Source organism: Ursus arctos, unplaced genomic scaffold (assembly GCF_023065955.2).
Source record: "Ursus arctos isolate Adak ecotype North America unplaced genomic scaffold, UrsArc2.0 scaffold_24, whole genome shotgun sequence".
NCBI classification, from domain to species: domain Eukaryota; kingdom Metazoa; phylum Chordata; class Mammalia; order Carnivora; family Ursidae; genus Ursus; species Ursus arctos.
Genome location: NW_026622919.1, coordinates 24,267,917 through 24,295,373, shown reverse-complemented (window position 1 = coordinate 24,295,373; position 27,457 = coordinate 24,267,917). Strand labels below are relative to the sequence as shown.

Here is a 27,457-nt window from a genome sequence, read left to right as displayed (position 1 = left end):
GTAGAAACCAAAAGCAGTCAAAGACGACTGCAAGAATTCATGTTAATTCTTTAGCTTTTTCTCACCATGTATTTCTCTTTCTGCTCTTTGCTCAGCCCAGAATTCCTTTTCTTCCTGAGTTCAGCCACCTTTTCCTTGTACCGCAGCTGCCTCTCTGTTGGCGCCTACGAGGCAAGAGGACGACACTGAGAAACTCGCTAGACACATATTATGTCGTGCAGGCTCAACATGAAAGTTACAACACAAAACTAAACACAACCTGGGCAGGGAAGAAAACATGCCGGATGTGTGACAGACACCCTGTGAGTACTATGGCGATTTTAAAATTCCAAACCGGGTTCCCAGACCACCATGGTTACTGCCAGTTAATCCGGGTTCAGGAGAGCACTTATTTTAGTATTAAACCAAACAGAACATAAAGGAAGGAGGGATGTCTCCACCAAAGCAACAGGAATAAAATAAAGATATTTCAATTCAATAAGCATTTCTTGAACGTTTACCGTTTTCCAAGCACTGATACAAGAATGAATAAAACTTTTAAAATGAGTAAGAGGAGAACCCCAGACAATGAAAATAAGAGCGGCTCCCACTTATGGCATGCTTATTACCTGCCAAGCACCAGGGATGGGTATTTTGTTAGCCTACTACCCTACCAGGTAGGCATTATTCATTCCTTGTTATTAACAAGGAAATAAAGTTTAGGGAGGTTAGCTGACCTGCCCGAGACCACAGCCAGCATCACAGAATCACAGTATTCAAATCCAGATCTGTTTGGCTCCAAACCCAAACTCTTCCCTCCTCATTAGGCTTCCTCTACTATCCACCTATAATCTAACCACAAAAACAGACATCCGTATGATGAGCTATGTATATATAATATATGACAAGAGCTAAACCAGCATTCTGCGAACATTACAACAGAATACCTAAGGAAGAAATTCCTCGATGGTAGGAGGTCTGGGAAGAATTCCTACACCAGCTGAGAAGTGTTCAAGGCCTTGAAGGATAAACACAATCTCTTCTTGGCACAGAGTTAGGCAGAAACACAGCAAGAGCAAAGACCAAAGGCATTCATGGAGGAACAAGGAATTAAGCGTCATCAATAAGCAGGAATGTTCAGAGAAGCGGAAATATTAGGGCAACGCAGCATCTTGGAATCCAAGGCAAGAAAGAAGTAGAAGAAAAATGACACCATCCCCAAGTGTCAAATGCTAATAAGCACAAGTCACTGGTGACCCTGGAAACATGCCAGCACAGTGAGGGGGGGTCTGAAAGTAAACAAAGGGTTAAAAAGGAGATGCGACATGAAGACGTGGAGCAGCAAGTGTAATCTCTGAAATAATCCAGATTATGCGTGATTCCTATTATTTTCCATAAACAACATGATTCCTTCATTTATGAGGCCGAAGTGCTTGTTTCATGAAATTTGACTATCTGCTTCTGAGGGTACACCTGACGACGAGTTAAGATGAGTCACTTAGAAATACCACGGGGAACAAGAGACATGGAGAGACCTAACGCCCGCTCCCGGGCAGGGCAGATCCAAGACTTGGCTCTCAGACTGTGAGCGGCCGGAGCTTGAACAAGGCCCGTACCTGGTGCCTGGTTGCATGCCTGTTGTTGTCATCTTGCCTGTGGGACAGCATCCTCTCTTCTATCTGCTTATCCCGGCTCTGTGCTCTCACCTGCAACCATCAACAACGTCAATAAATCCACCTGCTTCTAAGACTAAGTTTACTTAAAAGCAAAAGAATACAATGGTAATCCCTTGAATTTATGTTGCGCTTTTACGTTCAAAGGGTCTTCACATTTATCATCATAACCTCTACAAGAACAGGTAAGGCGGGCTTCGCGGTCTGCTTTCTCAGCCATTAACCGCGAATCAGAGGAGCGAAATCATCACAGCTATATGGTGGTAAGGTGAAGATTTTAATGAAGGCTGACGACTCTGAGCCTGGACCCTTCCCGCCGCACAAGGGGTGAGAAACAAGAAACCGTGAGGAAGCGCAAGAACAGGGCGAAGAGGTGCGAAGAAAAGTGGGGGCAGCTGGGGGTCAAGGCTACAGGGAAACCGAACTCTGCAGTTACGTCATCCTAAGACAAATCACATCAGCTCTCCAACAGTGTCCGCTTCACCTTCTGGAAGTGAGGGCTCACATCCAACTGCCTGGTCCACTTCACACCAAAACTCAGCACAGTCAAAACATGACTGATATTCTCCGACAAATCTGCTCTTCCCAAACATTCCCGTATCGACAGATAGCAACGCTTTCTAAACAACTCATCAGGTCAAAAACTTGAAGGCCGTCCTTGCTGCTTCTCTTTCTCTCTTTCTCACATCACATCCATCAGCAAGTCCACCAGGTGCTCCCCTCCAAAATAGATCCTGAATCCGATCAGTTCTTACTATCTCCCCGGATACAGCGCTGCTCCGGGCCGCCAGCCACTGCCTGAGCTCCAGAGCAGCATTCTAACTAGTCGACCCGCATCAACTCTTGTCCCGTCCAGTCCATTCTCCACACATGAACAACCCGTGATTTTTTAGAAAGCATTTATGAAATTTTATCACACCTCTGTTAAAGCCCTCCCAGTGCTTCCCAACGTCGTCACAATAAAGACACACTCCTTGTGCCAAGGCCTACAGGTCTTTCAGGATCTGGATCCTCTTCTTCATTTCCCATCATGCTCCAGCCACACTGGCCTACTTTTGGCCCCTCCAACCCAGCAGGTGAGCCCCGCCTCACAGCCTTTGCGCTTGCTCACCCTTCCACCTACATCTCTTCTCCCAGACCTGGACGCAACGGTCTCTTTGCCCTCAGCCATGACTCCGGTCAAATGCCAACTCCTCTGGAAGGTCTTCCTTAACGACCCGAGCAAAAGCAGTGCCGTGCCCCCGTCACCCCCAAAATAGCCGTCACCCCCAAAACAGCCACTCGTATCTTTCGGGCTTTTTGTTCCTCACAGCATTTATCACTGCATGAAATTCTTCTCTACTTATTCATTTGTATGTGTTCTGCCTCCCTCCCCATGAGAAAGTTAGCTCATTGAACGCAGTCTTTTTATCTCACTCAGAGAATCCTCAGATACGCGTACAGTATGCAGTCACGGCCATCTGTAACTAAATAAAAATGGCAATATCCTTGATTGCAAATGTTTACCAGGAAACTCAAGGGTAATCACGTATATGCAAGTACGTTAAAAATTACAGAGCTTTCAATAAATGTGAGGCATTAGCCTCATTTTTCCATTTGGGATTCTAAATGTAATAAAAATACATATCTTTCAGAAATTCCCCGGACCCTCCAAGTTCCAGTAGCAGAGATGGATTATGTGGAGCCTCATTTCTCTTGAGAAGAAAGCACAACAGAGGAAAGATTCAGGAAATGCTTTCCTTTTTTTCAGAATTTTCCCCCCACACTGAATTTTTTCTTTTTCTTTTTCAAAAATAAATCGCTTGACTTATTCACATTGCCACAAGCCAACAATTTAACACGTTGTACCTTGGGAAGACTTCTATGTGAAATCATCCACAGTATCAGATCATGATATTTAAAGACAAGAGGCAGAGGACAACTCTCAAAAACGAAATCACGGTTCTTTTCAGAGAAAGATCTAGTGCCTTGTTGGCTTCTGATGCAGACGATGGCCAAGCTGTTGCTGTTTTGATCTGGTTTTAGGCTAATGGCAAGATAATGGGAAGACTTACCACTCGCTCTTACACAGAGCAGAAGAAATGGCCTTCCTTATACAAGAGATTTGGAATGAAGAAAAATAAAGAGTGTCTTCAACCTTAAAATCCATATAAGCATTCAAAGTATACTACTTTGCTGAAAGACATAAGAAATTTCCCATCGTGTGGTCTAGTTGTGAATAAGAGACCAAATTCCTGAATCAGAAAGAACTAATGTTGGCTAGGGATTCTAATTTTTCATAGGATGAAACTGGCTCAGACAGGAATAAATCTGTCACCTTGGCATTGTCAGAAAGTAACAGCCACAAGAACAACAGTTAATACTTTGATCTAATGAGCTTGGATAACCTGTCCAAATGCTACCCACGCAATCCATTTAATTAAGAACGTTTCAACTCTTGCTTCCCCATTATTAGTTCCATCCTTGGTCGCAGCAACCCACACAGGAATATATAAAATAGGATCTTAGGCTCTCCCAAATCCATTAGCTCCAAGTCCCAAAGGTTATTTAGGACTGTACTTCTCAAGAATTTAAAACAAGAATTAGCCAAGAGTAGGTGTGATTGAGAGTAACAAAAAGGAAAAATATTCCACAGAAACAGAGAAAAAGAAAAATAATTATAAAAAATTTAAAGAGTAAAATGTCTTCACAGATTCATGAGAAGAGAACCTAATTCATAAATACTGAGATCACATATTTATGCAAATTATTTCCTAATAGAAAAGGTCCCTGGAAGTTGTTGAAATCAATTTTCAACGGAAAGTATCAAGGCACTAGAAGATGATATTCCAAATATTCCATACATAATCTCCCTATCCATTTCCTTCAAAGCATTCATTATCTACTAGAATTCTTTTATCTGGTTAACTCTGTTTTTAAAAAAACAACTGTATTTTTATTCTGTTTCCTCCACTAGAATGTAAGAAAAAGGACCTTGCCGATTTTGTTCACACTGGATCCTATGTTTAGCAAAGTGTCTGGCAACCCTTAGGTAAGCGCTCACTTGGTAAGTATACGTCAAGTAAAGAATACGATTACCTTGCACTCATCAGCTGACAGGTTATGATAGAGCGGGCATCCTGAGATGGAAAAATGTCTCTCATGTTTTCCTGTAAGATGTCCTGTTAAAGAGAGAAAAACTTCATCTCAAGATAAAAGATTCATGCTCATAAAGTGATAGTTTTCTGTACATCAACCATGTTATTTTGTTGTACTGCTTTTACCCAATATGTATCTAATCACAGATTGACTCCACCGAAGGTAAGTGATGTCAGGGCCATAACTAGCACCCACAATAAGTTCTTTTCTTCCACAGGATGGATCTGGCAATCTTTGAACATACTTGTGTATGTTCAATATCGACTGTAGTTCCTTCTGTTCTTCTGACAATGTAGTTCTCAAATTCCAAAAAATATCATAAAGCATTTATAATAAAGGAACAAAAACAAATGAACATTTTCTTTCAGTGAAATTTAACTTTCCTATGCTAAAATTTCAAGTTATATGTATAACGTGCCCCTTCCTTTCTATTATGCAATGCTATCCAATCTGAATTGAGTTTTCAATAATCAAAAGAAACTTATGGAAAATAAAGAAGAAAATGGACTCTTCTACTCTGCAAATAAGCATATTTTGATAATTTTGAACCAGATTAAATATATTCTTTTTTTTTTTGGAGGGGGGCTGATTTTGTTTAAAGAGTTAGGCTTCTTCTGTAATCAGACTTTTAAACAGGCAGTTAGTATTTACAATAGCCAAGGTATAAAAGCAACTCAAGTGTCCATCCATAGACAAGTGGATAAGGAAGATGTGTTTATACACACACGTGTGTGCGCGATGGAATATTACTCAGCCATAAAAAAGAATGAGATCTTGCCATTTATGACATGGATGGACCTAGAGGGTATTATGCTAAGTGAAAGAAGTCAGTCAGAGAAAGACAAATACCATATGATTTCACTCTGTGTGGAATGTAAGAAACAAAACAAAGGAACAAGGAAAGAAAAAAAAAACAGACTCTTAAATACAGAGGACAAACTGCCAAAGGGTGGGGAGAAAGGGGTGAAATAGAGAAAGGGGATCAAGAGTACACTTATCTTGATGAGCATTCGGTAACATACAGAACTGCTATATCATTATATTGTACACCTGAAACTAATCCAGCACTGTAATAAATAAATAGAAGTCAGCACAAGGCACTCTTAGGAGGGGCCAACGTTACTAATAACAGTACAGAAAGCTCATTTTATTTAAAGGGGTATTTCTTCACTTTTCTATTTTTCATGTGGTTTTGGAAAACACACAGGAAACTGAATGTTACTTCCTTTTTATACATCTCTTTAACCAAAAGGTTTATAAAACCTTTGCGTAATGGAAACATTGGCATTTAAAAAATCATACATGATTATAGAGTAAGCTTAGGATGAAATTAATCCAAGTACTGGGGGAGAGAGGAATTACTACAGGATATGCAGGCTGCCATTTCTCCAGGACTGTATTATTAAAAATATGACTTTAGAGATCCATTCAATTTATCCTGCACAGAAAAAATGGTATGCCCTCAATGATCAAACACCATGTATAAAATGTAAAGCATCAATACTATAAAAAGCCTTCTTTCTATAGATATTTCTTACAAATACTTCTATAGATATTTCTTTCTAAGATATTATACAGCTATAACTTCTGGGTAAATTATTCAAGTCATGTCTTATTGTAGAATACATAAACTAAACCAACCTACTGTGTCTATATCAAAAGTGTTAAAAAGGATAGCTAATCTATTAATCTAGCAATTCTACTGCTATAAATTTATTCCTACAGGTTTTCTAGGAAAACACCAAAACACATACATACAAGGCTATCCACTATAGTATTATCTGAAATAAATAAAATGAGAAATAATCTAAAGGTCAATCCATACTGGACAATTTAAAAATATATAAACTATCAATAAAATGGAATTCTCTGTATTCTTTAAATAGATGGAACCCTAAGTAATGTAAAATATCCAAGATGTCAAACCATTACATTTTCACTTTTGTGAATAACAAAATAGAAATATAGGTATATATACGTGTGTGCACACACACACACACACAAACTTACTAGACACATTCATAAAAAACTACGAAGAATAGTTTTATATCCAGGGATATGAGTGAAGGAAAACTTTTACTTATGCATTTCAAGGCTCCTATAGGGTTTTAAGTTTTCACGAGCACAGAATACTTTTACACCAAAATTATTTTAAAAAATTAATGATGTTATTTTGCTGAACATAAAGAGTGGAACAGGATCAAAGATAATTTCCACAATTTTTAAAAAAATTAATCTCTATGCCCAACATGGGGCTCAAACTCGCAACCCCGAGATCAAGAGTCGCATGCTTCACTGAGTTAGCCAGGCACCCCCTTATCAAAAATAATTTTGGAAGCTCAGGTTCATACTTTTCAACCTTTGCCAGTACATGAATACCAAAAGTCAAGGTAAACTTTCCTCTGATGCAAGAGATTTACATTTATCCTCTCATCTACTCCATTAAGGGGGTTAAGTACTGAGCATAAAAGACGTACAGTCAGGCCCGACTCTGACCTCTTCTGGTTGCTCTGCCCTAGGCATATTGGCCCCTAAGTATGCCTCAAACTGCTTGAGCATTCTCTTGCCCCATACCCTTAGCGCTTGTCCATGTGTGAGTGTGTGTGTGCGCGCGCGTGTATGGTTGTAATATATGCACAATACCTTACCCTCTCAGCGTTCCCTAACTTTCCTTCAAGGAAATACCCCTGGTTGACATAGTATGTATCACCTGTTTTTGCCCTCCCCAGTTCAGACTATAAACTCCACGAGGGTAGAAACTTTTGACAGGTTCACAGCTACACCCCCAGAACCTAAAGCAGTGTCTGGCATGTGGCAAACAAGAGTACATAAAAGTAACAATTTAGGGAAGCGTGGGTCATGACTAGCAGAGCTTGAGTCTCTTTCTTTGCCATCTGGCAAGTAGATCCCTTTACCCTCTTAAAGCACATCAGCTAGCTCTTAAATACTAGTGTTTATATGATGATGCCTATTCTTAGTTTTTCATCATTTACCCAAGGAAACGGATTTAGGCCTGAAACAATTATCTTCTTTGAGTGATGACTGGTGCGATGTTCAGGGGAACTTAGGCTCTATGCATTCTAAGGAGTTGAAATGATTGGAGAAATTGGTGCTAAGCCCAGGAAAAGATCCAAATAAATTAAATGCTAAGGAAAACATACTGTGGACCTATAAAGCAACAGCTTACTCTGTTCTACCTTTTCTCTGAACCTGATGGCCACACTGAAAAGTTCACAAATTTCAAACTAAGGAGACCCAGTGGAGAAAAGCCTGTAACCACAATCAGTGCCTTCCAACTAAACAAAAGCTTAAGCCCAGCATTTGCACTGAAGCTCACCTTAAGGAGCATTCATAAGGTTTAAACCATAAGAATCTGCCAGTAAGGGGTAAAGGTCATAAGAAAACACTGAGATTCATTTATCTTTAAGAAGAGATACTTGTCTGGTTTGTATTTATTAAGTACACAAAACCTAAAACCACTGAAGTCACAGAAAGCCAGGGTCTCGTCTGTGCCCTTTTAGTCTCACAGCCGCCCGATAAGAAATCTGTTTTTCTCATTTCCGGAACAGCTCTGACCATATAACCAGCATTCTGCATTAGCTTCCACTCCTCATTAAGCTCAAACTATGCACCACACAATGAGCCATTTAGAGATAACTGGTCTTCTGTTTGGTTCTGCAGGAAAAAAAGAGGAACTTTTTCGCAGGGAGAAAGAAGCTCTCAATAAACTGATCGGTGCATCACACTTAATGTCCTTGCAACTAGATCTATTATTATGGACAATAGGCCAAGAAGCAGAAATACTCTCTACTTGAGCGGGCAATTCAGTGATACTCTGAGCACCACTGAAGACCTTAAGAAGCTACATCACAAGAGAACACAAAACATTTCTTCATGATCCTAATTCCAGAGGGTGAGAACCACAGAACACAAATGTCATGAAGCCGGTCACACTCACCTAGAGAGTTACAGCCTGGAGTAGGACACTTCATATTGAAATTGTAGCTTTCATGGAAGCGACGCCGCTTGGGGCGATGAGAGAGATCGCTGCCCGAGTCCTTCAGGGACATGTCCTTGGCAATGCTCTCATCATGAGACACGTTGGGGCTGGAGATGTCTATGTCAGACTCAGAAGATGGGGCATTTCCAGTTGGAGTTCGAGGTGGGGACTCATCATGATCAGCTGTATTTTTAGTTTCTAAAGCAAAAGCAATTGGTAGAGTTCATGAGTGGGGTGCCACCTATTCAGAAGAGTTTACGGACTTCCCAGATCCTCTATCATTTCACCAGTGACTTTTAACCACTTATCTGCTATAAAGCTACAAGGAAAATGAAGAGAAACTAACATCATTCCTTTGTGCAACTTTACATTCTGAGTAAAATTCAGTTTGGGGTTTACCCTAATACATTTCACTTATCTGTGTTTCTCATAACCCCCCATCATGGGTAATCAAAACTGGATGGAAGTAAATTTTTCTTTAAAATGACCATCCATGGGGCGCCTGGGTGGCTCAGTTGGTTAAGTGTCTGCCTTCGGCTCAGGTCATGATCCCAGGGTCCTGGGATCAAACCCCGCATAGGGCTCCCTGCTCAGCATTGAGTCTGCTTCTCCCTCTGTCCCTCCCCCCACTTGTGTGGTCTCTCTCTCTCCCCCTCTCAAATAAATAAATAAAATATTTGGGAGAAAAACAGATAGATAGATAGACAGACAGACAGACTGACCGACCATCCAACTCCCCTTCCAGGAGACACAAAGGATGGAAGAGAAATGAAAATGGGTGTCCTTCTGGATGACAGACTTGGTGTGAGAGTGTGAATGAACTTGACTCTCGAGCTAGCTTGTTAGTAATCTAACAAATCAGATTATAAATCCTGGGTTGTAAATGAAATGCCTACAAGAGCTGAGCAAGGGCAAATCGAGAGCCGACTGTCCATCTCAAGAAGACAACGACTATTCCACTCCAGTCAATTCTGCGAGTGAATGGCCACCTCATGTTCCCAGGGCTTTCCAGTTTTTAAAAGAAACTGGTAACCCAAGTGGGTTTTTTGTTTTTTTTTTTTTTAATGAAATTCTGTATTTTCAAATGCTGGCAGCAAACTTTTAAAAATGTAAACACTGGCGCACGTGAGTGGCACAGTTGGTTAAGTACCCTACTCTTGGTTTCGGTTCAGGTTGTCATCTCAGGGGTCCTGAGATCGAGCCCTGCCAGTCTGCTTGTCCCTCTCCCTCCCCCTCTGCTCCTCCCTACTCTCTCTCTCTAAAATAGATAAATAAATCTTACCAAAAAAAAGGTAAACGCTGTGCAAGCAAACCAACAGAGCATGTTGGCAGGCTAGACGCTCCCTGGTCTGTAACTGGTGCTCTAAGGCATCTGATTTGGGCTTGTCAATCACAATCTCAACAGCTCACCATCCCCCACTACCGAAGGTTACTCCTCCTCAGAAATTCAGAGACAAGTGGACTGACAACCATGACTATCGGAAAATCTGGTTCAAGCCTTCTTCATCTACGGGTAAAAGGGCTCCAGCCCCTTTTGCCTATTATGGGTTCAATCTAATATACCTGTTACTCTAAACTTTAAGAGTACTCTAGTACAAAACTGTCCTCCGCAAGACATTCAAGAAAGGAATCAGGCAAACAGCATTTACGTAGCTGAATTTTATCAATATCGGGCATCTATCTGCAGTGGCCCCAAGCCTTCCTGAAGAGGAAATTGGCCAGATCCTCTCTGTAATTGACCAAATGATCCCATACCCACTCACCTCTATCTGAAAAGTCAACCACTTGCTCAGTTTCTGAGCCAGACGAACGAGTCTGCCGAAGGGGGTATTTTTTCGGAGTCACCGGGGTAGGCTGCTGCTGACTACGGGTCACTCTTCTGGTAGAATAAGCAGGCTCCTCGGTGCCAAAAGATTGCAAATTTCGAACAGGACTGGAATCTGATCCCCAATATTAAAAGATAATAAAATAATTAAAGAGAAAAGAAATTTCTTTTCTTATCCATATGATTTATTAGCATGCATGCCCTCCTCTTCACACTTCACAAAATCCGACAAATAGTTAAAACATCTATTTTATTAAGTAAAATATAAGCTAAAGAGCCTAGATCAGGTATAGAGGTGCAATATAGTATAGAATTAATAGTTTAGGGGTGCCTGGGTGGCTTGGTTAAGTGTCTGCCTTCAGCTCAGGTCATGATCCCAGCGTCCTGAGATCGAGCCCCACATCTGGCTCCCTGCTCAGCGGGGGGCCTGCTTCTCCTTCTCCCGTTCCCCCTGCTTGTGTTCTCTCTCTCTGTCAAATAAATAAATAAAATCTTTAAAAAATTAAAAAAAAAAAAGAATTAATAGTTCAGCTTCTGGAATCAAGACTGTCTCCCATGCCATTCCACTTCCCCATACTAACTAGCCTACAGCATCTTGGGCAAGTTCATCTCTTCACGCCTTCTCCTCGATCTATAAAAAAAGGTACAATACTAGTTGCACATTCATCACACGTTTGCTGTGAGAAGTGAGATACTTCATATAAAGCATTTAACGTGATCCCTGGTACCTAGATCTAGTACTTTCTAAATATTAGCTGCATCCTCTCTTTCTTCCCTTAGTCCAACCCACTATAAAACAGATATTCTACCACTGAAAGTATAACAATATACAAACATTTCCTTTCTTTCGGTATCTCTTGTGTTCTTCCTGATTACGCTGATACTCTGAAGCAAAATCATAATAGATTTATGAAGAGTGAGGCAAGAACACAGCTTTTGGAATTTTTTTAGATAACAAAACGTATTCTGAAGCCCCTGGCAGCCTTGTTACATCTCTAATTTGATGACACTTAAAAAAGAACTAGAAAGAGATTTAAAGCTGAAAGTAAAGCATATTTTAAACGACAAAAGATCTTATGGTGATACAAATCTCACAGGTTCTCCAAAGAAGAAAACCGAAATTCTCAAACTTTTGGGTAAAAAAGTTAGCATACAGCTAGGTTATCGGCTTGCATACCTCCAGAAGGCTCAATTCATAACAGCATCTATTTTGCTTCTGAGAAGGCCACCTTACATAAACTACATTGTGAACAATGCCCCTAGGAGTTGTGCAACTCACCAATTATGAAGTATAACAACTAGGAAGAGACCCAGGGCCCAAGTATTTCCTAGCTGTTTTGAGTATTTACAACTTTCAGGTGTCTGGGGCATGACCAATTACACTTTGTAAGATTATTATGCCCCTTCCTTTGCATATACTGTTCCCTCTGCCTAGAATAACATTTTCCCACCTTTCAACTTATAAATTCCTACTAGATCCTTTAGGAACTCCACCTTGGAGACATACCCCAAGTTGCCTGCCCCATCTTTGAGCTTCCAGAATACACTATGCAAACCTCTCAGAGCCCTTACCAAAATGCATGACCATGATCGACCAATACATCTATATCTTACACTGAACTGTGAGCATCTTAAGGGCAAGAACTATGATTTTTCTATCACAGCATTCCAGTACACAGCATAGCATCTGAATTACAGCAGTCATTTATCGATATTCCACTGTGCTAAAAAAATAAACACAAACTGAGACAACAGCTACACTTCAGCTGAAATGTTAAAATCAAAAATAAAATAACAGCTGTTGAGAATGTTCCCATTTTCTTGCTTGAAAAACTGTTTTCCCCTCATTTTGCAATGTGTTCATACAGCAGTAACCAAATCGGCACTATCTGAGCGCTCGAACCATATTACAAAAGTTCCCCCCTTAATCTGTTATCATCTATTGACTATCAGCTTTGTGCATTAACTGCAACCTTCTTTCCTCCCCAGGGAATCCCAGAGCAGAACCAAGAGGGACCAGGAGTACCCTCCAAATCTAAGCCGAGATGGCTAATTGCACTAGAGAACCTTCAAACTACCTTCCAACACAGAGATTCTCCATTCTTTACTACCAAAGCAAAATTCTCGGTATTTAAAACTGACAGTTGGGTGCAACTATTTATATCTACTAATCGTGTCTGACTACATTACAGGATTAAATGTAAGTTTTGGAAGTACTGAGAAGTACTGAACCTCCTCCAAAAACAAGTTCGAGAGACTATTCAAAGTCCCTAAGTCTAAACCATTCTAACAGAAAGTGAAGAGATGGCATTCCCATTTTACTGATGGACAAACCTGAGTCTAAAAAAAAACCTAAATGACTTAAGACATCCATGTGTCACACAGCCATTAAATCAGACGTAGTTCCTTTGGGTCTACAAATTGGACATACCCCCAACAGAACCATTGTGAAAGACCTGATACTTCTGCAGTCATTCACCCTGCATTTTACCAGATTCTGTCACCTACACCAAGACAAGGGACCAGTTTCCGTAGTAACACAATAATATGAGGACCAGGGACTAGGCTGTGAGGCATGGTCAGGAAGAATGAATTCTTATACCTTGGGAACTCTGGCTCAGCCGGGCTGAAGAGCGAGTAACTCGGGCAGATCGCCGGGATGTGCCATCGCTCTCTGAACTGTCTGTGTGCTCGAGATCTGTAGAAAAATCGGAATCTTCGGTTCCATCTGAACTACTGCCTGCATTCCTCTGTAACACCATAGATCCAGACATTAGCACAGAAGCATTTACTCTGTGGGTTTGTGTTAACACTGGAAATAAAATGAACCATGATACCGGAAACACTAAGAAAGGATTCCACTGCCAAATTTCCTTTACTTAAGGCATTTAAATGAACCACCTACAAATAATGCACCTTTATTAAATGAATGAACGAGAATTAATTCTTTTTCATTAACACTAATTCTGAAACAAGTCCATTTATTGGTCAGTACTACAAACTGGAAATAAAAGTACCCAATTCAAAATGGTCTGGCCGACAATACTATGCACTTAAAGTCCATGGTGGTGCGAAAAGTATCAGTGCTAGACTCCTTTTAACTTTAGAGTAGCTTTGGTTTAAAGTCTTCATGAACAGCCATAACATTTTTTTCAAACCATATACTAATTCAAAATATCAGGGTCCACAACTCTGATCCCAAGAGAATTTAAAGAAAAAGACTAAAATTCTTTCTTGTTATCTACGTATGAAGTTTCTCCACATGAATAACAGAAGTGCTCAAAAAAAAAAAGTGACTTGTACATGAAGACTTGTAGACGTTCAAGAACAGAGATTTTATCATCTCTTCAATTAAAAATTATTTGGCAATTATTAGCTTCCTGAAGCATGGTGAGTCATACAGATAACTTTTAAGAGTTGAACATTAACACTATACCTTTTACTAAGCCAGAAAGGGGAAGAGTATTTGCTTAGAAAACCATTCAAAACTTCAAGCTACAAGCCCCATTTTTTATTCAAAACCCTTAGGGCCAGTTACGTTTGAAATTCATAATTTTTCTGGCTTTTTGGAAAGGGAATACTCTGCATATATCCCGCAAGTAATACCCCATTATCAAACACACTAATATTTCTACAGCAGAGTATGTAAACAATCACACCCAACGAGACACACAAAAACTGTAAGTAGCCTCAAGATAGTTTAGGACAGGTTTTGCCAACCAAGTAAGTTACTAAAAACACTTATTTTGTATTTAGGAACTGCAGAAAGGGGGCTGTGGATCTATTCTATACCACCTACCAGTGTAGGCCATTTTAGGAGAATAAAAGGTACAATATTTGAAAACCTCCACGAAAAGAAAGATTTCTGCAGAAATGAGCAAGAATACCACACAGCTTTCTAAGTATTTCTAGGGTAATCTGCCCAGAAATGAGCAGAGGCTCCAAAGTCACAGAAAATTCACAGGATGAAGGGGGAGTCCTAAAGGTCGTCTAGTCCAATTACCCAGATACTTGAATCCCAGGCCATCCCCTCCTGGTTTGACCCTGGAATTCAGCTCTTCTCTCTGGCTTTCACCATTACTTCCCATCATACTCTGGAGCATACTTAATTGCTCCTCACTTCCCTCCCACAATACTTAGTATATACCCCACAAGTAGAGAATTTACTAGCTCCTTCTACAGTTATTTATATGTCTGTTTTTCCCATCAGACTGTGATCTCCTTAAGCCAAGGATCATGTCTAATTAATTCGTGAATCCCCAGCAACTAGCACAGTAGCAAGTAGTCAATAGTGTTGAACTGAATTAGATTTGTTCTGTAGTCCTGGCTCCGCTACTGCCTAATGGGAGTGGCTTGGGGCACTCCATTAGGCCTCTGTTTGTTCAGCTGCAAAGAAAAGGGATGGGGGTGTCCCTAGGTGACCTTATAAATCCCATCTAACTCTGGAAAGTTTTTGCCTTTAAGAACTGCATTTTCTGGCCGCTGTCCAACCGGCAAATAAGGAAAAATTACGGCTTAGATGCAACAGGCCTGAGTAAGATCCCAAGGGAGTGGGCGCTGGTTCCCTACCGCCCAGTCCTCTGCTTTGTTGTGCCCCCCGCCTGCAAAGGAAGGATGCTCCAAAACCCCGCCTATGCACCTATCAGCATCACCGGCCGGAAGGGCGGGGATTCGTGCCACCCAATGGTGCTACTCTTACACCGCGCCCCCACGGGACAGACTGCCAAGCCTAGCCAATCAAGAGAGGAGGGATCGTTCTCCACAGCCAGTCGGAGAGCGGTAGGGCCGGGCCCCGACACCGCCCCCGCACGCGGGGAGGTGACCGTTGGACCCAAATGGGCGGTGCCACCAGCCAATCAATATGCTTCTAGGCGTTTCAGCGACCAATTAACGAGAAGAACGCCTCCGAGCCAGGCAAGCAGAGGGCGGGAATAGTTGCAAGCATAGGCCGAGGCCAGGATCAGGCCCACATTTTTCTGTTGGGTATGGACAGAAGAGAGGGTTGCTGAGCTAGGTTCGGGGGAGCGGGAAGTTGGAACCCAACCACTGTGAGGCGTGGCCAACTGCGTCACGTTGTTCAATCGACTGCCCTTAGACACCCGCCATCCCTTCAGTCCCGTTCCTCTCACCTTCCTTCGCGGCATTGCCGGCGGCTGCGGCCCGACAGTTCCGATTCGGGCAGCGGCGGCAGCAGCAGTAGGAACGGTGGCTCCGGCGGGCTCCGTGGCGGCCTCTGTAGCAGTCCCAATCCTGCCGACGATCCCAAGTGCCTCCTGCTTCACAGCGTCTAGACCCTTCTGCGCAGGCGCCGCGGGCTGAGGCGCTTTTTCCTTCACTTCCGGCTGGAGCTCGCGTCACCTGACGTTGAGCGCCAGAGAGGGTGCTGGGAGGTTCGCTCCTCCTGGTGAGGCTAGTAGCGCCATCTTGGAATTGGGCAGGGAGTAGCACAGTAGTAGAAATCCGGACCGGCCATTTTTAGTTAGGGGATTGGCACCTTTTGTGGAAGTGGGCAGCCATTCTTGTTTGGGGCTGAAGCCTGACGATTGAAGTTAGCGGTTCTCATCTTTACCTTGGGCAAAATTTCCCTTCCCGGTCGTTTTAATTTCTGAAGTCGAGGAAGGAAACCCCCAGAATCCATCAGGTGGCTGAGGTTTAACCCCTTCGTTGCCTAATTGGCTAAAGGACGTTTCTGTTTATCCTATAAACTCGAAGTTGGGAAGGGATATTTTGCACAAGAAATTGCATCTTAAAAGCCATTCTGTATCTCAAAGTGGTGGGAATTGCGGCTTATAAAAGGAACTAAAGGGTAGCGTCCATCATCAGGAAGTTTGTTGTCTGGTAGAGGAGACATTGTCCTTGCCCTTAGCGAATAGCAAGTAAGTTAGTCGTTCACGTCGCGGAAAGAGGTAAAACCATTCTCCAGAAGCTGTAGCTCCAAAGAATTCCCAGTTTCACTCAGTGGTGAGCGCCCACTTCCTTCCCCCGTTCTGTATGGGTTTGAGAGCTCTGGGTGGCCCGCAGGGGTGGGGGCGGGTGCCGGTGCGGTACCAGAGTCGGAGAAGCAGTGAACCTCATTTAGCCCAAGTGACCTCTAGAAATCTAAATGCTTCAGCCAGGAATTGGGGGAGGGAAGAAGAGGAAGGAATATGTTTAGTGAAGCTGGAGCTTTAAAAAGGCATGGATATTTAAATAATAATAATAATAATAATAACAACTGGGTTAGTTGGGAGAGGAAGGAAAAGTTGGTCAAGGATATCAGGCTAGAAGAGCCATTTAAACAAGCTGGGAGGTGGAGAGCAGGCGTTGAGGATTTAACCTCGCTGGAGGAAATGCTTTGAGAGGACCAAAGCTTGGTGGAAAGCAACGGCGTGGAATGCAGGCATGCTCAGTAGTTAAGTTAGAAGCCTGGACCCCAGTTTCACCGGAGTTTTCCCCGACGAGCAGAGCTAAAGAACAAAGCAGCAGAAGTTAAACATCTGATTGAGGAGAAAAACAGAGGACTCTGAAGAGTTAAAGTTCCAAACCCTTAGCCAGCACTGTCGTCGGGGATATTCTGGGCTGATAGTAACAGAGGCAGCTTTCGGTATTTAGTATTTAGCTTTTAGTGTTTAGTATAAATACCTATGAATAACCTACCTGATGCTGAACTGAACTGCACATAAGAACTTGTTGGAAAAGGGCTCACGTTTTTTCCTCTTGTATCCCTTCAGCATTTACTTTCCCACTATTACTGTTATTTTGCACTTCCTGGTGTGTTCCTGAGGTCAGCGTGGATGCTCTGGCTCCCAGACTAGGGTAAGGAGCTCTTGTGTTAAGAGCATATCTCAGTTTTGTGTATCATCCTTAATAGCGTGCCTAGACCGTGCTCTGCCCACACTACATGCTTCCTAGTCAATCAGAGCATATTTACCGTTCCACAGTCTCTGAATGGATAGCACACTAAGATGGTGAAATATCCCTCCCCAGAAATTAGTATTTTAGAATAAGATCTTATCCTGACTTAACCATTCATCATACAAACACCAGCATTACAAATGTTCAACATTAATCGCTTACACTGGATTATCACACACTGCAGCTGACACTGAAGAATTTACAGTGTCATTTAGACATGGTTCTTGTCCGTAGAAAGTGTGCACTCTGGAAGAAAGATGAAAAAAACTAACATCAATAGGATAGAAAGATGATCAAAAGGAAGACGTGTACTTAAGATGAAAGTGAACAGCTAGGTATATTTAGAATGGGGAAGAGGGAACGCTAAAAGCTTTTTTTTTCTTCCTTTCTTTTTCTGAATCAAATATAATCTTTACTTGGAGGGTCATTTCATCATGGCACAATTAGCTTCTTGAGGCAGGAACTGATGTTGGTTTAAAGTTTCTTGCCTAGTTGCCCCCCGCCCATCCTCATCTGCAAGACTTCACACAGGCAGCTCAGCTCCACTGTTTCTCCCGCGTTTACACTTTCACACACTGATTCTCCCGCCTTTACTCCTGCATCTCCCAACTTTCTTGAACATTTACTTTCTTCAGAAAGTCTTTCCTGATTGGGGCGCCTGGGTGGCTCAGACGGTTAAGTGTTTGACTCTTAGTTTCGGCTCAGGTCATGATCTCGTGGATCATGGGATGGAACCTGTCACCTCAAACTCTGAGCTCAGCAGGGAGTCTGCTTGAAGATTCTCTCCCTCTGCCCCTCCCCCACTTACGCACTCTTGAGCTCTCTCTCATTGTCTCTCTAAAATGGATAGGTAAATCTTTTAAAACAAAAAGTCTTTCCTGATTTATTCATTCTGAGGTAGTAGGCATAGTGATATATTATTTTACATTTACTGCTATATTTATACTTTTTCTTATACAATTTGGTTGATGTTCTGTTCCCCTTTCTCCTTTCCAAACAGATAATAGGAACTCCTATTTATTTTATTCATAGCTCCACTAGTACCCAGTCCAGGGCTCCGTTGTCAGATCTGGAACTGACTTTCAGCTCTGCCACTTTCTGTCTGCATTGCTCGTGGACAGGTTTTTTAATTTGTGCCTCAGTTTCCCTATCCGTGAAATGGAGACACTAATAGCCGCCCCACAAGGTTGTTGTAAGGATTCAAGGAGGCAACTGTTGTAAAGCACTTAGCACAGCTCCTCCCGGAGTAAATACTCTGTAAATGGCTGTTGTTAGTGATATTTATAGTTCCAGTCACCCTAGTCATGGCTAATATCCTACCGTTAGTGAATATATCTTTACATGGTCTTGTGATTGTTTCCTTTTTCTGTTCAACCTCACTTCAGCTCAAGAAGCACAGAGTGATTACCCACGAATTCTATCCCAGGTTTTGAGTCATACCCAACATGGGCAAGACACCATGTCTCCCCAAGCCCGTAATCTCATGGCCCCCAAATACTGTAAAGTATTAATAGGAAAATAGAAGGATGAGCAAGGGTCAGAAGTGGTACAGAGGAGGAAGTAGAGTGTTTTGTCTGGAGGGTAAAGGAAAGGATTTCTAGAATAGGTGAAAGAAGAGTGGAGTTTCATAGGACAGACAAGTTTGCCAGCGGGCAAAGAGAAGAGGGGCTTTCCGTGCAAAGGGAGCAGCGTGCGCAAAAGCACCGAGGGACGGAGCAGCGTCGTGCATGGAGGTGACTAACAGCAGGGTGGAGTTTGGGTGGTTGCCAAAAGAAGAGGCAGGGATGGTTTTGGCGACATCCTGCTGAGGAGCCTGGACTGGAGGTGATGGGACATCTCTGAAGGACTTTCAGCAGAGTAGTCCCACGATCACACTTGCACTTTAGAGATCTCCTTCTGGAAACCGTGGCGGGGACTAATCAGAGTGGCAGGGAGACCAGTGCGAATCCTGCTGTAACAAATACTAACCTTACCCAGAGTCGAAGAGGAACTGAACAGGGCAGGGGGCATGGGGCTGATCTTTTGTGTATATTGTTGTGCCTTTTCTTTCTTGTATCTGTAGCTTGTCTCTTCAGTCACATTTGTAAACTCCCTAAAAGATCCCTCATGTTCCTTTAAAATGTTCCCCTTGCCCATTCATCATTTGCTTCAAAGGTCTGGGAGCTCGTGGAGGTTGGGAGCCTGGCCTGGCCGGCTACCCGGTCTCCAGCTTCTCCCTGGCTGCCTGACATCCAAGGGCTCAGTAAATGCAGTGGCTACTGCCAAGTGTTGGCTCGGTTAGGAAAGGATTGCACAGAACCAGCCACCCTCTCTCCTCGAAGACTGTTTTTGACCAGGGATGTGCCCCGGAGGGGTTAGAGACAGCAGTTTCCTCTGCGTGCAGACAACTGTCCTGTAAGGTGGAGAAGCTTGCCTTGACCTTCTGAGTGGCTAGTGTAGCCAGGCCAATCTCATGACTTCTGAGTAGAAGTGTTGGCCTAGTCTTTCTCCCTTCTGGAGAACCTCAGAGGTTTCTGATGGGTCCATAATTCATGTTAAGATCTTTTCATTCACAGCTGTCTTAAACTTAGAGTCAGCACAGTCACTAATGGTCACTTCTTTCTCACTCTTCTTGGAGGTGGCCTGGAACTTCTCTTACCTTCTTGGCCACTTGTGAATTTGGTTCCTGTATCACCCTTATCTACCACCCACCCCCAACCCCACCCTGGGGGAAGGTATTGGACAGATCCCAGCAGGCTCAGGCACAGCTCCCCGCCTCTGCAGCTGGGGTTATAAATAACCACCAAAACTAAACAGTCAAATAACCACATTTCGAAAATCACTTAAAAAAAAAAATCACCCTAATCCTGATTCAATAGCAGTTCTCCCACTCGTGCCCTTCATCTCCCCCCTTTCTCCACTTATTTACCTCCCTTCCCTGATCTAAGCTCCCCAGGGAAGTCAATCTGCGCACAAAGGCTGCGTGTGATGAAGACATCCTTTTCCATATTTGACAGGGCCAAAGCCCTCCAGGGCTGTAGTTATAGTTACACAGTGTTGTTATGGCAGCAGAGGCCTCAGGGCAACATATGTTCATGGGTGGTAATTGGGTTTGCTTTAACAGACTGTCTCTCCCTGGGTTTTCTAAGCCCAAATTCACTTATCAAGAAGACCAGGGAATTGTCATTATGGATGGGCCTTCTTCTTTTTTTTTTTTTTTTTATTTTAAGTAAGCTCTAAGCCCAATGTGGGGCTTGAACTCATGACCCCGAGATCAAGAGCTACTTGCTCTACTGACTGAGCCAGCCAGCCACCCCGCCTTCCTTTTTTTATTTGAGCAAAACCAAATTCTTCTTCATTCCCCAGCATGGAACGATCCCAGTGATCCTGGGTTGAGACTTTTTGGACTGCAGGTATTTTCATTTATTCATTCAACAAATATTTACTGGGCATCTGCTAAGTGCTAGGATTGGCCTGGGAGCCTGAGTGCAACCGTGGATAAGCAGATGGGGTCCTTCTCCTCCTGGAGCAGAGGGTAGAGGACAAGTGTGTATAGACGGGGCTGGGACAGTATGACTTTCACCTGTCCCAACCCCTCCACCTTTTCAAACATTAACACAGAAGAATAACAACAAATAAGGTGTTTGGGTTTTTTGTAAAGATTGTATTTATTTATTTTTGAGAGAGAAGGAGGGAGAGAGAGCACACGCAGGGAGGAGGGGCAGAGGGAGAAGCAGACTCGCTGCTGCGCGGGGAACCCGACACAGGGCTCTGGGCCCTGGGATCCCAGGGCCCTGGGATCATGACCTAAGCTGAAGGCAGAGGCCCAACCGACTGAGCCATCCAGGCATCCCAACACTAAATAAGTTTTGAGAAAATAACACACCCTTAATCTCACTGCTGCCACAAAGCTACTTTTCCTTTTTGCAGAGTGCCTTTCAATTTTTCACCACATGAACACATTTTATTATTGTGCGTATTTTTGTATAGATGCACCCATTGTTTACATGAAATTTCATATTTTTTACATATTCTCAACATGCACCACGTTTCCCCTATGGTCTTCGTCACTGTAATTATAATCATTGTGTGACGTTGCACTGTGGTACTGTGACATAATGTGCTCATTCCCTATGTGGGTTATTGAGGGTCTTTTACGTCAGTAAACGCCGCAGCGCAGATCTGCATGCCTATGTCGGTCTCTTCTGTGTTTATGTCTACCCCTTATATATCACTTTTTTCTTTTCCCAAAGATTTGCCCAAATGTAAAGTGTCACCGCTTTACATCATCATGTGAGGGTGCCAATTTTAAGACATTATTCCCAGAAGTGAGTGTTACCACTTAATAAGATCTTGCAATGTGGGGGACTGGCTGGCTCCGTCCATAGAGCATGTGACTCTCTTTTTTTTTTAAGATTTTATTTATTTATTTGACAGAGTGAGACAGCTAGAGAGGGAACACAAGCAAGGGGAGTGTGAGAGGGAGAAGCAGGCTTCCCTCCGAGCAGGTGCCCAGAGCATGCGACTCTTGATCTCACAGTTGTGAGTTCGAGCCCCACCTTAGGTGTAGAGATTTCTTAAAAACCTTTTTTTAAAAAAAAAAAAAGATCTTTTGGGGCACCTGGGTGGCTCAGTTATTAAGAATCTGCCTTCACCTCAGAGCCTGATCCCAGGGTCCTGGGATCGAGCCCCGCATCCGGCTCCCTGCTCCACTGGGAGCCTGCCTCTTCCTCTCCCACTCCCCCTGCTTGTGTTCCCTCTCTCGCTGGCTTGCTCTCTCTCCCTCTCTGCCAAATAAATAAATAAAATCTTTAAAAAAATAAAAATTAAAAAAATTTAAAAAAGAGCTTGCAATTTTAGTCAAAATGAAAACTGCCTCACATGTGCTTTGGATTTAATTTCTGGTTAGGATTTACTTCAGTCTGCCATGTGTTTCTTTACTAGTTCTGTCTCCTCTTCCATGAAATCCTACTCATTATCCGTTTCTCTACTGGGATCTTGATGATTTCCTTTTTAAGTCTGAACAAGGATCAGATAGATAGACAGACAGACACACACACACACACAGAGGTGTTTCATGTGAGCCACATTTGGTTATGGAATCAGTGTTATTAAGAAGCCAGAACATTCGCTTTGTAATTCTTGCCCTAGTATTTTCTCCTCACTGTTTCACTCTGGCTTCCCAGGGACCTCTAGGAGTAAACTCTTCGTCAAGTTTGCATGCTACTGAGAGAGAATGACACCGTGAACAGAACGGAGAGGTGACAGACAGTGAGGAGGCAAGCTCTGTTGTACCTCAGCAAGAGTTGAGGGGCCACTTTAAAAGCTGTAGTCACTCTTGCCCACTATAGGAACTTCGAAGATGGTTCTGTAGACAGTATTTTCCCAGTGACCTAGGAGAAACTGAGTCCCAGGAAAAAAAAAATTTCCCAAACCAGTTAAGCTCCAGGAGGATGAAAAATGACCCTGAATTTTGCCATTTGTAAACTGTGGGTCTTTTTATTTCGTTGGGAGATGCTTTCCCAGGAATGGGGGCTAGGAATGGGTCCCTCTGAGTCATTTACACATGCTTCCCCAGTCTCCCTTGTGACTAACTGTCGCCAAACGTGAATCAACTGGCCAAAGTTAGGGATGCAAGTTGCAACTAGGAAAAACATTTCTCTATTTAAGGCAAACCAGCACATATATGGTCCAAACCCACAACCGTGGGCTTCTTAGTCTTGCTCTAACCAATATCAGGGGTTTTGGATGATTTTTTTTCACTAGGCTAGAAATTACTTGAGGATAAGTGGGCATCTGGTCATTGCCTACCTGCCTTGCTTTGCCAGTAGATGTCACTACACCAAACCACATTCTCCAAAAATAGGACAAGAAAGAAGGAGAGGCCTTCAGAAAGGCTAAGTCCAACCATTATGACCCTCTTCTCCCATGACTTCCAGTAATACCAGTGCAAAGCTATCAAGGATATGTAAATACACATGGTTCCAGATAGTACTGAGGCCTGAACTCAGCAGGTCAAAACCCCAGGTTCTGGGCAATCGAGAGTTCTTATCCAGGGGCCTTCCCCAGATTGGGTGGGGAGAAAACTGTACAGGAAGGGCGGCAGGGCAAGCAGGCCATTTAAATGGGGGCAAACATGATAGAGTTATCTAGGAGCAAGAGCCATAGTCTTGGGGCTATTCCAAATGTCACTGTGGAGCTGATACCTCAGGCAAAGCACTCCACCCACCCTCCACCCCTGCTCCTCTGTCCACGTTAGCAGGGGCCATCCCTTGCCTGAGGGCTGCCAGGCTGGGGCTGGCTCTTGAGTCCTGGGCCTCCCCAGTGCCAGGCAAACCTAGCCACAGCATGCCAGGACACTGGGAAAGCTCCCGGCACTTCAGGCCATTGTTACCATTCTCCTTCAAGACAAGTATAAGCAACTTGGTAATTTTGGGAAAAGAGCCATTATTAATTCTTCTGTAGATTTGGTTTTGTGTGCTTCTGGAGAATAAAGACTGGAATCCTACCTAGCCTCTAGGGTCCTGCATGGTGTGTCTTCTGTTTAACATTCCAGCCCATCCCACACAACCTTTCTCTGTGCTATAGCCTCATTGGCCTTCGTACAATTCTTCTGGAATGCACTGGTTCCTTCTACCTCAGGACCTTTGCACTTCACTCTGCCTGGAATGTTCTTCCTCATACTCTTCTTCACCGATTTCCACTAATCCTTCGGCTCTCAGGCCAAATGTCACTTCCTTAGGGAACTCCTTCCTAAAGCTTCCAGACTACAGCCCGGCCTCCATTTCTATACCCTTAGGCACCCTGTACGTTTGTTCATAGCTCTCATCTCGGTTGTAGTTATATATTTACTTGTGTGACTTCTGGATTCTTTATCTTCCATCTCCTAACGCGTACCCCAGACCACAGCACCCTCAGTACCGAGCATGGTGCTTGGTAGGCGCTCAGTTAACTATTGGATGTTTGAAAGCATGGCCAACAGTTAAATGAAGGAAGTTAGAAAACGTCGTATTACCCATGTACACACGTGCATCTAGCATTCGTACACAAAATAGGGTGTCTAATTCCAGTCTTCCCAAGGAAGACCTATCAGAGGCCAGAGAAAGGTCAGGTAAATTATCAGCCAAGGGAGAAGTGGGGGTCACCTTACGAGGCAAACTTTGAAAGACTGTGGAAAGATGGAGGCCGAGGATCAGGGCCCCGCATATGAAAATGTAAAGGGGTTACCTGCCCGCTGGATTACCAAATCCCAAAGCACAAAGGAAAATCTTTTGAAAACTAGACCGTGGACTTGGCCGAGAAGTGAACCGTGTGTGTTGTTCACCTCTATATCTCTGGCACTGAGGGTGATGCCCGGCACATAGTAGGAGTTCGAGAAACGCATGTGGAACACTTTTGTTGTTAAAGCTTAAAGGCCCTAAACTCGGTCTGGGGGATTAGGTGCCGTTATTCATTATTCGCTTGGGAAACCCCAGAGGCAAGAAAAAGAGAAAAGTACCAATAGGGTCAAGAAGGGTTCCTTTACATGTAGAGACAATAGCCATACAATACACTGTTTCAGGGACATTAGGGCTATTCAGGGCCCATCCCTTGACCTTTTCGAGATCACACTTATGAAGGGCTCTCACGGAAGGCATCTTCCTTCCACCAGCAGGGACCAAACTGTAAACTATAAAAAACACCGTTCTCACCCTACCTCACCTTGTTCTCTCCTTCAGTGCCCTCCAGACTGTTGGGCACATGCCCTGTTGGTCACCGGGACATAGTCTACTCTGGTTTTTCACCAGAGTAGGGAAAATCCCAGAAGGTGGGGCCCTTCAGTCAGAAGTAAAAATGGCTGCATCTCTCAGGGCAACCAAAGCCCGGGCCTGGTATTCCCAAGCCCACAGCAGGGAGGCCATTAGCCCTGATCCCAAGAATCCCTGCAAGCAGCATCCCTGGCTTTTAGCCCTCCATCCCTGGCACTTAACCCCCTGGCCCCTTAAGCAGGGACGTTTCAGATAGTTTTTCTTGGAGCCATGGAGGGTTCAAAAGAATTCTTGTGTATGAAAAAAATAAATCCTCTAAAAACAGCTATTGAGCTGCTCGACCTCACTGATTTCTCCCCTCGCCCAGCAGCATAAGGCTTACAGAAGAGGCTGCGGATGTGGATGTCTGTCCATTAGTCTCATTCCAGCCAGTTCCAGGGGTCTCAACCTAGATGGTACCCGAGCCTTGGGCCCCAGGAGGGGTGAGGGCTGTCTCTTGAAACTGAAGGCACAGGCATCAAGAAAATACTTTGACTCTTGTCAGTGGTATACTGGTGCGTCATGGAAACTAGTCCCAGGGGCTTCCCCTCTCCGGCTTCCCCCCTCCCCTTCCAGCAGCCTATAAATCACGGAGTATTAAATACTGTCTGGAGGACCCTTTTTACCCCACCCCTCTCTGGGGCTCCCTGCCAGGCAGAAGTTTGCAGCAAACTAAGCAGAGAGAAAAGAGAATGGGCAACAGGCAGGGGTGCTCATCATTCATCAGCCAAACACGGCGGTCAGGCACCCTTCCCCACCGTGCTCGGACATGCTGGGCCAGTGTAGCACAGCCAGTGTTTTCTGGCCTCGGAGAGCACAGTCCAGCAAGAGTGCACCTTATTTGGCTGCCCCGCCCCAGAAGTGGGGAGATAGAGTCAAGGGGTGAGTCCCTTCCTTTTTTTGATTATGGTGGTTTCAGAATTAAAACACACTTTTCGGTCCTGGATCAATTCTTCCCTCCTTGCCAGCCTCCTCTGTCAAGTTTTCCCTAGGGCCTCCTCTTGTTGCCTCCCTTTCGACCCCACGAAGAGCTTTCTCACTTTACCTGCCACACTACGGAAATGTCTTGCGTCTTGGCTCCAGAGCTCTGGCGGCCTTGCTTAGAGAGCAGCACTAACCCTTCCACCTCCTTTCTTTTTCTCTCATTTCTTCAAATGGAAATCCCCCAGCTTCCCCATCTCTCTCTCCTCCCCCAAGCTGGGAAGCTTGGAGGAAGCAAATGGATTTGATCCTAGGCTAGTCCACTGAAGGAAAGCCATGCTTTTACTAAGGAGAAGTTCCAAAAAATGTTCAACTCCCACACCAGGAACAGCTGGAACCTGCCAGACTCACCTCCATAATTTCTGAGCACCACTTCCTGCAATATAAACAAGTCAGAACTCTAGAGAGTTTAGGGCTGGGGAAGCGGCAGGGAGGCAGGGGAGTGGGTGGTCTGATGGGTGGCATGACTGGTCTGGCCTGTATTCCTAACCCCCCCTTCCCACGTAGTGGTTATACACACAGTCTTTGAAAACATGTGGACCTGTCACTTCAACCCATTTCCTAACCTCTCTGAGCCTCAGTTTTCTCACCTGTGAAATGGGGATAATTACACCTACTGTATAGGGTATAATAACTATGACTGAAGATTCAATGAGACTATGTGTGCAAACTGCATAGCCTATAGTAAGCATCCAGTAAGTGGATGTTTTCTTCTAATGCTGTGTAGCAGGGCCACATGGCGTTTGGCATCCTGATTATATTACTTCCTTCCCGGGGGTCTGATGTTACTGTCTGCGCAGGTGGTGCAGACTTCTTGGGCATTTTGAGGAATGCAGGCCCACCACTGGTTCAGGGATCCCAGAATTCCCAATCTGTCTTGGGAAGAATTTAGAGTTGAATGTATAGGGCCAAGAAGTTGACAGGGCTGGTCTCTAAACCCTGGCTTGACAATCTGGGCAAACACCCAGGAGGTCAAAGAATTGGATAGAGCTTCTGGGTGGGACTTCCAAGGAAGGTGCCAACTTGTGTGATATTTTCAGAGTGGCATGGAAGAAGCAAGGCCAAACTGCTTCCTACCCCAGCAAAATACAGGCTACTTTGCCCAAGTTGTTTGGAAGCAGGGGTCACAAAGGCCACTGGTGGAATGTACTGGAACATTCCAGGCCCTTCCATTGTACAACAACACAACTCCTCGAGTCTT

The 27,457-nt window shown here is 43.8% G+C and overlaps 1 protein-coding gene across 2 annotated transcripts in view; it reads right to left on the bottom strand.

Moving 5' to 3' along the window:
- Positions 1 to 16,721, bottom strand: part of KAT7 (lysine acetyltransferase 7) — a 31,078-nt gene extending 14,357 nt beyond the window's left edge. The window contains exons 1-7 of one of the 2 annotated variants that reach the window (XM_026513112.4): positions 15,745 to 16,721; positions 13,218 to 13,365; positions 10,554 to 10,730; positions 8,749 to 8,988; positions 4,731 to 4,813; positions 1,596 to 1,685; positions 66 to 164 (exon numbers count right to left, since the gene is read on the bottom strand). In XM_026513112.4, the coding sequence (XP_026368897.1) occupies positions 66 to 164; positions 1,596 to 1,685; positions 4,731 to 4,813; positions 8,749 to 8,988; positions 10,554 to 10,730; positions 13,218 to 13,365; positions 15,745 to 15,759 (852 nt within the window). In that variant the 5' untranslated portion in view covers positions 15,760 to 16,721. The remainder of the gene's footprint in view (positions 1 to 65; positions 165 to 1,595; positions 1,686 to 4,730; positions 4,814 to 8,748; positions 8,989 to 10,553; positions 10,731 to 13,217; positions 13,366 to 15,744) is intronic. The other variant, XM_026513113.4, reaches the window with a different exon arrangement.
- Between the last annotated feature and the right edge of the window lie 10,736 nt (positions 16,722 to 27,457).